Genomic DNA, 12,678 nt, shown 5'->3' on the forward strand with positions numbered 1-12,678 from the left:
CTTGAATTCTGAGACTGAGATGTCACAACCATATGGACACTTTCTCTTTCTCTAAGTAACTGGCCCAAATCACTTTGCCTGACTACTTGGGAAATAGCAGCTACTCAAGAGAAATGGAATCTTGTACAAGGGAAGCTCTCATGCTCCTTTGTCTAGGAACACAAGAAACCTAGAAGCAGTGAAGCAGAGGCAGGGTATTCCCACACCAAGTCATTAAGTGTGTGGTTTCTCCTGCTTTGTTGGCCATTTCATAATCTGGTCTCCCTAGAGATCGGTTTGCTCTAAACTCACCTTTGCTCAGGGAATGAAGGGAGGGAGGAGGGAGGACTGGATAATGGGGGAGGGGTTTGAGGAGGAATATTTTCATTATCACCATTCCTTGAAGCTGTCCTTTAAAGCACTGTATCAGCTCAAATTAATCATATATGTCATACCCACCAATTTAAAAGTAGGGGTAGGGAAATATCATCAATATAATTCATCCAATAATGTAATATTAACAACATAACCTGAGATCTATTTTCTAAATGATCACAAAGAAGACTTTATGGCTGAGTAAGTTTTGGTAAAGAGCTGGGGTTCCCCCTATTTTCAGGTGGATACACAGGTTGTCAGCATGTTCAGCAATCTAGTCAGAAAATTCAGTTGCAATACCCACATCTAGAGAGGATTTAAAAGGACTGAGGTACAGTGAGTCAGTTCCCATTCTAATAGGAATTTTTTGTATTAAAATACCAGACATACCTACAGCTTCCTTTGGTATTTCTCCCAATGATCTCAGCCTCAGGGACACACCCTGAAGTGGGCTTTTTAGAAGCAACAGCTGAGCAGTGACCACTTACCTAAAAGTATAATCTTCTGTATGTCCAGGAAGTCCTGTTTTTAGGGTGTATATTTCCAGTGAGTTGCAATTCACAAATAATTTTACAGTAGTTCAAAGGAAATTTGGACATAATAATTTCTCTATTAACCCAACCATGTGTCCTTCCTTGTTACTCCCCTGATGATATCATAGTCTGCCTTAATGATGCCACTCAGAGTTAATTATGAACAAGATTCACTAAACTCCACAATTCAGATTTTCCTTTGTATAGACTGGCAGATAAGCACCATACATTATCACCACCATCTACATATTTCAACGCTAGCAGAAACTGAAGCTCATGAACAGTGATAGCTAATGGCTCTGTTGATGCCTATAGGATCAGAAGTCTGAGCATCAGTCAGCCCCATGTTTGGAGAAACACATTGCCTAATTTCTTTCAATGAAATCCAGGAATGTAATCACAACCAAGGATGCCCTTTCCCACTAAGGACGACCACCCACTACTTGAATTACCTTCTTCTAGTTCTTCCATACTTCCAATTTTCCTGGATCCATCAATGGTGTATATATAACGCACTCCCTGAGGCAGATTGATGTTGTCAGACAGAGATCTCGTGAGGTCCGCCAATAAAGCATCGAAGCTGCGAAAACGGTCAGAAGACACAGCATACACAATCCCTTTGAAGTAGCGGTCCCCATTGCGGTAGAAACGTACCTTCTTGGCTTTTTTCTCATTGCTCAATGCCTGCAAGGTTCTGGTTCTATAGAAGCTACAGTGGGCGCTGTGAGTTGGACTGGGCAACCCATTCATTCGTGAGCCTCTCATGTTCCTAGATGTTTTATCTCGTTCGTCAAAGTGTCCAAAATCAAGTTCCATATTTTGAAAAAACCTCAGAGACCTGAGTGTTGGAGAAAGGGGTGGGGATAAGGAGAGGCAGAGAAAAAGGGGTAAGGAGAAAAAAGAAAAGAATTCAAATATTAGCCAGATTCAGATATGCAATCTGCTGCTTGTGAAAAGAACTGGTTGAAGGGAGGCTGTGACCCATCTGCTGCTTGCCCCTGACCTGCAGGAATATTGATCTTAATAGAGAAGAAGGAGGGGCTGGGCGGGGGTGCTGGTGGGTGTGGGGGTTGGGACTAAGAGATAGAAAGGGAGGCACTTTTTGGCGCTATTCCAAACAGAGAAGAGGGAGGGATTTTGAAATAGCTTAAAATCCTGGAACTTACTAGCAGTGGCTCCTATCAAATTGTAACTTCGGGCTAAATACATTAAAACTGGCATCTGTTTCCTCACACATGCCCACATGACTAACAGTTGTAAATGAATCCATAGCCTGACAAAATTCCCCTTGAAGACAACAGAAGGAGCTAGCCAAGGTTAGCATCTCCAGCTTAAGAAGCAGTCTTTGCACCTCAGTACAATGACTATGAAGGGGGTGTTTTAATTTTATTCCAAATCCTTTTTCCTACTCTAATGTGTGCATCCCCTCCCCCAGAATAAACTAGAATTCTTTTTTAAAGGGACAGCCTCCAGGGAATAGCCAGTGTCTTTGTGTGCTATTCATCAAACCCTCTCCCCACCAAGCTGGTGCAGCTATCAACATTCATAAGAAGAAATATGCTGAAAAAAAAGGATTAGAAAAAAAAATCAGTTATTTAACAAGTTTTTAGCTCTGCTTTCCTCTTGGTAACCATTTGGTCACAAAATCCTTTTCCCTCACCCCAGGTGCTTCAACCTCTCCCCACCAATGCAGCAATATCTCTTAATGGAATAATTTAATTGTTGAAAGATTCTCAAACGAGTCCCTGAACAGCATATGGGACTTTAGAAGCAAGCACACCTCTCATTGTTCTGGGCTTCTACCCTGACTGAAGGGGCATTTTGCTTTCATAGTAGACAATTCACCCCAAACTTGTCTATTTGCCCAGGTGCATTTGCAAAGGTTAAAAATGGTTATCTGTCAGGCTTTGATTTTTCCTTTTCTGTTGAACCCTCCCCCCACAACAAAACCTCAAAATAAAATATTTAAAAAAACCAATGAAAACATGAAACCAAACACAACCAAAGCGCCAAACACTAGAAAAGGTAGTTACATTCTAGGAACCAAACTATTAACATGCATCTCACAGATGGGGATAAAAGGACTCACAAAGCAAGCAGGGCTCAGCTGCTATACACTGCCACATCGAAATATTTGCAAGGGACCAGGATATAAAGGGGGACTGGTGCCTAGTGGGCTTGTCAGGCTCAGTCCCCCTTTTTTTCCAATGTCACCGTGACCTACGCTGAGCTCAGCATTGTCTCTGTCAGACCACCTACAGTAATAAGACCCCACCTCCTCTAGACAAGTAGTAAGCATTTCCCCAGGTGAGCCAATAATGCTTTGCTTTGCTTTAGGATCAGAGATGATATTATCTTATATTAACATTATAGTGAAAACAAAGGAATATCAAACTCACTTTTCCAGAGGAAAAATCCCAGGTAGAAGCTTAGGGCAAAAAATCCAATAGAATAAGGCAAAAAAGGAGAATAGAGAGAGAGAGAGACAGAGAGAGAGAGCACTTTGCCTTGTGCTTTTCCCCCTTTGACATCTGTTACATTCTGCTGAAAATCACTCGAAAGCCCCACTCACCGGTTTTCTGCTGGTTGGGTGGAGATGCTGAGAGAAAGAAAACCAATCTCTCTATGCCTTTGTTGTCTGAGCTCCAAGCAAGAAATTCCTGCCAGGGTGGATAGATGCCTTCTAGGTCCTAGTGCCTTGTCCAGCTTCTCCCCTGTTATTCAGGCTTAGTGAATCCCACTCCCCCCACCAACCTCCTATGATTAATTACATGCTTTTTTTTTCAATTCACAGCCTGCATTAACAGCTAGAAAGGTTTCATTTATAACCAACAGGAAATTGCAGGGTAGCAAAAAGATTGCACAGGCAAGTTCAGAATGCTCTAATGAGCAATGTGCTAGCCCTTTCTTTTAGAAAATTGGCAATTTCACTTGGCCAAAACCTTGGCCTAATCTGCCTGGAGGCCAGACTTGACAGCCAAACCAGGCTTCATAGAAATTGTAGCTCTCTTCCTTTTACCCTCTTGAGAGACAACAATCGAATCTGCAAATTCTTTAAGGCATTTTAGTTCAGACATCCAACAACTGGTTGTTTTTAAACATGAACTCAGTGAAGTAGACTAAGAGGGAATAGGAAAATGATAAGACAAGAGAAAATATTTCTAGAATTGCATGGAAGGTAAACTTGGAAAAGGACACCCAAAACCTTTTCGGTTGGTATAAGAATTTGTTTAATAAAATTTGCTTTGTTTTCTTTTAAGAGTTTGAGAGTTCAAATCCAACGCATAGATCTTTCCATGGGAAGTGAATCTGTTATCTACAACATAAATATTAACAAGTCTCTCCTCAAACTGTCTATATGTCATTAACTCGCTTCTTTATATCATGTATGTTGTCAAGAACAAGGAAGCATCAAAACTGAACTCCTTTGATCAAGCCAAACTATAATACAGAAGAGAAAGATGAGAAACTAAATGGGGAGGGTGCTATCATATTCACAATTGAGACTACATACATTAATGTATAGAAGGCTAAAACTATCCTGGTTCCATTTTTGCTTGGCTTCCAGGAAATTCAGCTCTAAAAGCATGCTTCCAAGTGAGAATTTTTAAAAAATGATCATCTTTCTTCTCTAAAAGCTATTAGCTCACAAAAGCCTAAGCTATGTATGTAAGTCAGGTGGACAGCCTCAAGGGTGCAACATCATATCCAGTTAAAGTCCCCTTAACACCTTGCTGCTGGTCTCCTGGTTATTCTATCAGAATCTCAGGGGAGTCCATGAGTCTTTCTTTTTCTCTTTCATATGAAATTGCCTTACATTGTGGACACCTCTTGAAAAATCAGACTTATTCAGGTCAAGAGCAGAGAAATATCAAGGAATAAGAGCATGAAATATGAGAATCCCAGCAAAGTTAGAGTTTTAAAACTCCTTTCTTACACATTGTATTACTCAAGTAAGTATGCTGCAACTGATTTTGCATCAGAACTCAAGATGGCTTTATTTCCGGTAAGGATATAAGAATGGATGAGATGATAAAACTTAAACATGAATGATTTAGAATAGATTGTAGAGGCAATTTCCTCATGATAAAGGCTTTGCACCAACACTGGATGCCACTGATGTCTTTAGTAGACAGCCTAGGATAAATGACTTTGCTTTATATATAACAGGGATAGACAAGACCAACATTTCTCAACATGACACTAATAGGTGTTTTTAAAAACAAAATCTGTGGTCAAAAATGTTGAAAAAGTGATGGGCTAAATATGAAGTTACTTTTCTTTATCATAAAACTTATCAGAGCCTTTAACACACTTAAAATATGGCACATTCTCCAGGATGAAAAATTAGTATAAAAGTCTTCCCCTCCCTCTTTTTTTAAGATCCAACCTTTATTTTCCCACCAAGCATGCCACAATCTAATGATTTTGGGGGGGACTTTTGCAACAACTGGTCTAGATTATCTCACAAAGATATGTCTTCTCAAAGAACTCTCAGCTGTCACTAATGCCCTTTTCTTCACTTCCTCAGAAGAAAAGGGCCACTGACAGAAGAAAAGGCCTCAAGTGCATTTAAATATGGAAATCAATTTAAGGACCAAGGAAGAGTCATTGTCAAAATCTCAATGGAGTAAGCAGATTGAAGGAAAAGAATAGAAAACCATTGTGGGAAATGCAGCAGTAAGATCCTTTAAGTAATTACTATGTGCCCAATACTACAGGCAAGATACAGAGTAGGAGACATCCATCACTGCCCATTGAAAAGCTTGAGGACACATAGAGGAGACAGGACAGAACTATGTGCCTTGCAAAAATCATGAAGGAGAAGGGCTTAGATCTCTCTTGACATGCTGCATTCTGGGTTAATCAAACTCAGACTAACAAATAAGATCAGGAAACAAACCTTATCTCTCTCTCTCTCTCTCTCTCTCTCTCTCTCTCTCTCTCTCACACACACACACACACACAAACACAAACGCACATACACACACTCACACACACACACACACACAAAGTGGTAGTTTATTGTAACATATCAGAAGAACAGAGTATGATCTGTTATGTGGCAACTAAGCAAATAGCAAGCGAGGTAAGAACAATATATAAACTTTTTAGGTGGATCAAAAAACTACAAGGAACCTAAGAATAAATTTAAAAATATGTAAGATCTTTCTTGTCAAAATAAAATTACTGAAGAACATAAGAGAAGCTGTGAATTAATGCCAGATAATGAGAATGGATAGCAAGATACAATGTTGTATCAATTCTTTGCAAAGAAGTCTATAAATATGAAGAAATTCCAGTTGAAAACTCCAACAGGAGTTTGTGAGACCTCAAAATTGATGTCAAAATTTTATGGAATTTTAATTTTGTATGGAAAAATACAGAACTCAAAGAACAATCAAGCCCATTATAAAAAAAGGAGAATTAGAAGTTGAGATTTACCCTACCAAGATTTATTATAAAACTGTAGGAATGAAGGTAATGTGATGTAGGACTAAACGACACAGATCAATGGAATGAAACAGATATCAACATCAATGGCATCTTGCTATAGAATAATATAATGGTAAGAGCCTGGACTTGTAGCCAGACTGCCTGGGTTCAAATTCTGACTACTAATTATTAGATGGTGTCCTTGGGTCAGTTAATTAATCTCTGTGTGCCTCAGTTCACCCATCTGCTGTTACACAGGAGTGATGAAAATAACAACCTATCTCAGTTGTGTTGAAGATTAAGTGAACAAATATACAAAAGACCCTAACACATATTAAGCATAATATAAAAACTAGCTTTAACAGTCCTACAAATATTCACATTCCAACTCCCCAACTTATTTCAAGACTTCCCCCAAGGTCAACTCCTCAGCAAGATCAACCAAGATTGTCCTACTTAAAGTTACACTTCTCTCCCAACACAGCACTCCAAATTTCTGAATTTACTTTGGTGAATTTCTTTTGAATTTCACTTTGTTGAATTGTATAGAGTAAGGAAGGTATGGAGTATTCAGTAGATGGTATTAACACGACTTTCATTGAAAAAATTTTAGTAACCCACCTCACATCATACATAAAAATAATTTCCAGATATGTTAAACACCTGAATATAAAGAACAGAACTTTAAGGCTGGGTGCAGTAACCCACACTTGTAATCCTAGTGACCAAAGAGAGTGAGGTAGGAGGATCCCAAGTTCAAAGCCTGCCTCAGCAATTTAGTGAGGCCCTAAGCAACTTAGTGAGACCCTGTCTCAAAATAAAAAATAAAAATGGCTGGGGATGTGGTTCGCTGGTTAAGCACCCCGGGGTTAAATCTCTGGTACTACAAACAAACAACAACAACAAAAACCTTTAAACGTATTAGAATAATTTTTTTTAATTATCTTTAAATTATTGTGTTAAAGATTTTCTTACACACAAAAAGCAAAACTCTCATAAGAAAATATTTGTAAATTTGGTTAAGTAAAAATTCAAAGCTTCTGAAGGAAAAAGAATCAAAATGTTAAAAAGTAATAGCCTTATGCAAAAGCATGATACACACTATGATCTCAATCACACAAAATGAGATATTGTGTATGTATATGCACAACCTAGAGAGACACATCTAACTAACTAAGTTGCTTGTGATTGGATAACTGTTCTTTGCTTGTTTGTTTATTTTTCCTGTAAAGCACATATTAACTTTTAAAAAATAAAAACCATTTAAAAAGCCTGAAAAAAATAATAGACTTAAGGTATTTGAAACATATATAACTGATAAAGGATTAGTATTTCACACGCACATACACACATATGTAAAGTTATATACATACAACTAGATATATAAAGTTATATATATTAACATATATATAAAGTTATATAATATCATTAAAAGGTAAACTCCAATATAAAAAATAGGCAAAAGGAATGTCCAAATTATTCATAGAGAAAGAAACTCTAAATGGCAAACAAATATGTGAAAATAAACTCACCCTCACACATAACTAGAGAAATACAGGTTAAAACAGCAATTATATATTTCACAACCATTAAATTGATATAATTTTTAAAGCATGGAAAACAAGTATAGGCAAGAACAAAGAACAACTAGAACTCATGAAAGGGTACATAAACCAGTAGTTTTGGACAGCAGATTTTGCCAGTAACTAGCAAAGTTGAAAATGCACATCAGCCCCTGATACAGAATTCCACTTTTAAGTATCCATGAGCTAGGGATTGAATGCATGTGCCCCTCCAAATTTTATATTTTGGGACCTCATATGCAAAGTAAAGTTTTAAGAGCTGGGACATTTTGGCAAATGATTAAGTCATAAGCACTCCCTCCTGCTCCTTCTGAATGGAATTATTACTCTTAAAAAAATATTGAAGCAAGTCCCTTAGTTTCTTTTTGCTCTTTCACCTTCTACAATGGAAGGATGCAACAATAAGGTGCCATCTTGGAAGCTGAGAGTGACCCCTCACTAGACATGGAAGATGTCACTAGACATATGAAGATGCCTTGATCTTGGACTTCCCAGCTTCCAGGATTATGAGAAATCACTTTCTAATATTTATAAATTACCACCATGTGGTATTTTGTTATAGCAGCAGTGGCAGACTAAGATACGATTCTAGCAAAACACTCATACACGTGTTGAAGGAGACAGTTAACAAATATATTCAATAAAGTACTATTTGAAATATTGAAAAAAAATAAAAGCAACCCAAAGCCAATCACTGGCATACTAATTTGATTAGTAATTAGTAATTTGACATACTAATTTGATTAGAATACCATAAACAGTGAAAAAGAATAAAGGAGAGCTAAGTTTAAGTGGTGGTTATGGTGAATTGGTTCCAGCATCCATTTCAACATCCTTCTAAGCTTGCCTCTTTGAATTGGAGAGTTTGGAAAGATGAAAACTAGATTTCTTCTCTTTTTTTTTTTCAGTGTTTTCTTTCTGTACTGGGAATTGAACCTAGGGTTTCCCACATGCCAGCCAAGTGCTCTACCCCTGAGCAACATCCCCACCCTAAAAAACTACATTTGTAAAGTAACTTAAATTCCTCTGATTATATATATTTGCATGGGGATTAGAATGGGGCAGCAAGGCTGGGACCATCTTCCTGCTGCTTTGATTATATTGCCCCTGACAGCAATATAATCATGGAAAGCCAGCGTTTTTCTCCAACAGCATTGCAGTATCCAGCAACAACTTTTTTAGTATCAAAAGGACATTGCTACGGGGCCAGAGTTGTGGCTCAGTTGTAAAGTGCTTGCCTATCATGCGTGAGGCACTGGGTTTCATCCCTGGCACACCTTAAAAATAAAAACAAATAAAATAAAGACATGTGTACATCTATGATTAAAATATTTTTAAAAAGGCCATTGCTATTACAACAGTGACTTTTTAAATTATTTTTTTTACTTGTAGTTGGACACAATATGTTTACTTTATTTATTTATTTTTGTGTGGTGCTGAGGATCGAACCCAGGGCCTCAGATGTGCTAGACGAATGCTCTACCACTGAGCCACAACCCCAGCCCCACAATAGTGACTTTTTGATCCCTTCCATCAGTGATATATTACTGGTCTTTTTGTCCTCCTGATATAATGAAGGAGCCTCTTCCTGATGTAATAAAAGTCATGTATTTTCAGAATTCTAATAATAAGTAGACAGCCTGATCCTCCAGCCCTTCCATCAATTTTCTAAGGACCTAGTTTCTTATATTAAATCCCTTGTTCTTAAAATAGCTTGAATCACTTCTGTTTTCTACAACTGATTCCTGAGAATTAAAGTGTTTAAACCAGAAATAGGTTTTGGCAACAGACAACCAAGGATAGTATTCTATGATTGCTTATCTAATTAGTTGAGTTTGAAGGCAAAGTTTTGAAAGTCCAAATGGCTGCTGCAGCAGAGTTTGATGATGATTATCAAGTCTGTGGAGCAGTGTGGCTATTTCTGAGTGTGCTGGAGTCTTAAATAATGTAGCATGGTCAGGGTTAAAGTTCTCAGCTCTAGGCACAATCAAGAATAGAGAACTTTTATGACTTCCCTCAACTAATCTTATATTTTGTAGTCAGACTTCAAAACCTAGAATCAGACACAGTGTCCAATTTTCCATGGGGCTGAATTACAACATAAGTTGAATTCCAATCCCCCCAAATCACTTCTATGAGTGTTAAGGCATTAGTGGGGGTAAAGTGGGACTCCATGTATTGGAATAGGAACATTGTGTTTATTTCAAATAAACTAAGTATCCTGAATTCAAAAACACTAGCGAATCACTCCTGTTAGCAGAAGCAGCCCACTTGCTATGACAAAGTTTGTCCTACCTTGATAAGACACCAGGTAATGGATTCCGGTTCTCCTCGTCTCCCATCTTTATCAATCTACTGTTCTCCAGACCTATAACAAGAGTCAGATCCCAGTATTACCCAATGTGAAGTCGTTCAAAGCCTTACCCCCAAAAGGGAAAATATTATATACTAAAATAATCATAAGGTTTTATAACTATTTACTGACAAAAACCTAAAGGAATAAGGGAATATAATCTTAGACTTTGTCAAAATCATCATACATATTATGCTTATTAGAAAAGTTTAGATTTAGTATGCTAGAGTGGGTCTAAGCTCTTTTTATTGAACAAAAACTGAACTCATTATTTCCTCAAAGCTCTAAGTAAAGTTGAAATACTATAAATTCCAAAAAATTAGTGTACCAAAAAAAAGTATACCAAAGCAAGTCCATAACCTTGAGGTGGGAATAGATAGTACTACACCCTTAAAAGAATTAAAATATATAAGGGTAGTAGTTTTTATCACATTTTCATTTAAGTCCCTACTTGGGATGGATTAAGACTTAAAAAATGACAGTAGATTTTCATGATCATGATGATAATTCCAATTGTAAACAATTCCTTCAGATAAGGGTATCTTTAATTCAATAAATAAATACAACTTAGAACCTGATATACAGTTACTATCTGATATTTTTCTCTGTGCTAGTAACCAAGAAGCAGTAAAGTTTGCTTTCATTTGTTTACCCTTACTATATATCCTAAGTATCCTAAGTATAGCCTTCTAATATCCATATATTCTTACCGTCTTAATTCAGAGGTAGATCAATTCTCTGGATCGGTATCACAACCCAGTCCTAAGGAACCTTGGTATCACACTGTCCCATTGGGCGAAATATTGCCAGAACTTGGCTGGTTTGCCTCATTTATGTCATCTAGGCTTTATGACTCAACAAAGTTCTGCTGGTCAAAGTATCCATAGCGATTCAGGCTGCTGTGTAGGGATGGTGGCAAGTCCTAAAAACACTTACATAAGCTCCTTCCTTCCCCAAAGGTTTTGGAGAAAAGAACCTTTTGTTTTGAGACAAATCTCTTGATTCGTTGGTGTGTCCTGGTTAAGAACCAAATGCTGCTTATCTGAAATAATATAAAAGGAAATGTTTAAATAAAAATTTAAACTTAGGGGGCTGGGATTGTAGCTCAGTGGTAAAATGTTTGCCTTGCATACATGAGGCACTGGGTTCAATTCCCGGGACCACATAAAAATAAACAAAATAAAGATATTGTGTCCACCTACAACTAAAACATATTTAAAAAAAGAAAAAAATTAAACTTAGGAATCTAAAACCATTCTTCAAAATTAATACAGATAAACAACATTTATATTTTAAATAAACTGAAAGATAAAAATACTACATTTTACATCATATTTCTTATATAGTCTGGAGACATACATGGTTGTTTTGTTTTCTAAGCATAATATTATAACCTTTAAAAGGTAATAATTAAGAGTATGGTCAAGTAAATATGATTTGAAAAAAGGTCGAATGTTTTCTCTGATGTGGAAGCTAACCCACAATAAGCGGGGGCTTATTGTTCAGTGTATTAGACAAAGGGGAATGAAGGGAAGGGAGGGGGAATGGGAAAAGGAAAGACAGTGGAAGAATCTGACATAACTTTGCTATGTTCATATGTGAATATATCACAGTGAATCTCACCATCATGTACAACCACTAGAAATTAATAAAAAATAACTATGGTCAACCAGAGATATGAAAAAATGTGCTATATATGTGCAATAAAATTGTATTGCATTCCACTGTCATTTATTTTTAAAAAATAACTATGGTAAATTGCAGAAAGATCCATAGAGGGAAGGGAGCAGGAGGTCATGGGAGGGAAGGGGAAGGAGAGGTACTGGGGACTGAATTAAAACAAGATATATTCAATACTTGTATAATTATGTCAAAATGGATTCCACTGTCAATAAAAACAAAAACGTATGAAGAAAAATTAAACTGTATTTATTGTTAAATACTGTTAGTTACAGGCTGATCTGAATACTTGAATTTGATTAGCAAAACTAAAAAGTTGACGTTTCAGTTCAATTTTTTATAGAGGTACAAATTTTTACAACATAAGTTATTGTCCCACAGAACTTTCCTATTAAATATTATATGTCCCTTCTTCTATATACATATTAGAAAACTTAAGAAATTCATATAAAGAAAATGTGACACTATTGTACATGTGTACTTGAGAATAATAAGCAAAAATAAAAATGAAAATATTTTCTTGTTAAAAAAAAGACCAAATAAATGCCTCACAATAGGAAACAAATTGATCCTGGAATGCAAGCTGCTTGCCACATATGGGTCTTATTTGATACATCAGGTCATAAAGCTGAGCATGCACAGAAGGATTACATCTTCAAAGGGAAATGATATACAAGATCAGAATTAAGTATGTCCTAAAATCTCATGTTGAAGGTAGGCATTTCATCTGTAGATGTCC

The 12,678-nt window shown here is 36.8% G+C and overlaps 1 protein-coding gene across 1 annotated transcript in view; it reads right to left on the reverse strand.

Moving 5' to 3' along the window:
* The window catches only part of Dcx (doublecortin), a 98,651-nt gene extending 96,948 nt beyond the window's left edge, over nt 1-1,703 (reverse strand). Inside the window, exon 1 of the mRNA XM_071606083.1 lies at nt 1,340-1,703. Within this exon, the coding sequence (XP_071462184.1) occupies nt 1,340-1,703 (364 nt within the window). The remainder of the gene's footprint in view (nt 1-1,339) is intronic.
* Between the last annotated feature and the right edge of the window lie 10,975 nt (nt 1,704-12,678).

Source organism: Marmota flaviventris, chromosome X, assembly GCF_047511675.1.
Source record: "Marmota flaviventris isolate mMarFla1 chromosome X, mMarFla1.hap1, whole genome shotgun sequence".
Classification (NCBI taxonomy): domain Eukaryota; kingdom Metazoa; phylum Chordata; class Mammalia; order Rodentia; family Sciuridae; genus Marmota; species Marmota flaviventris.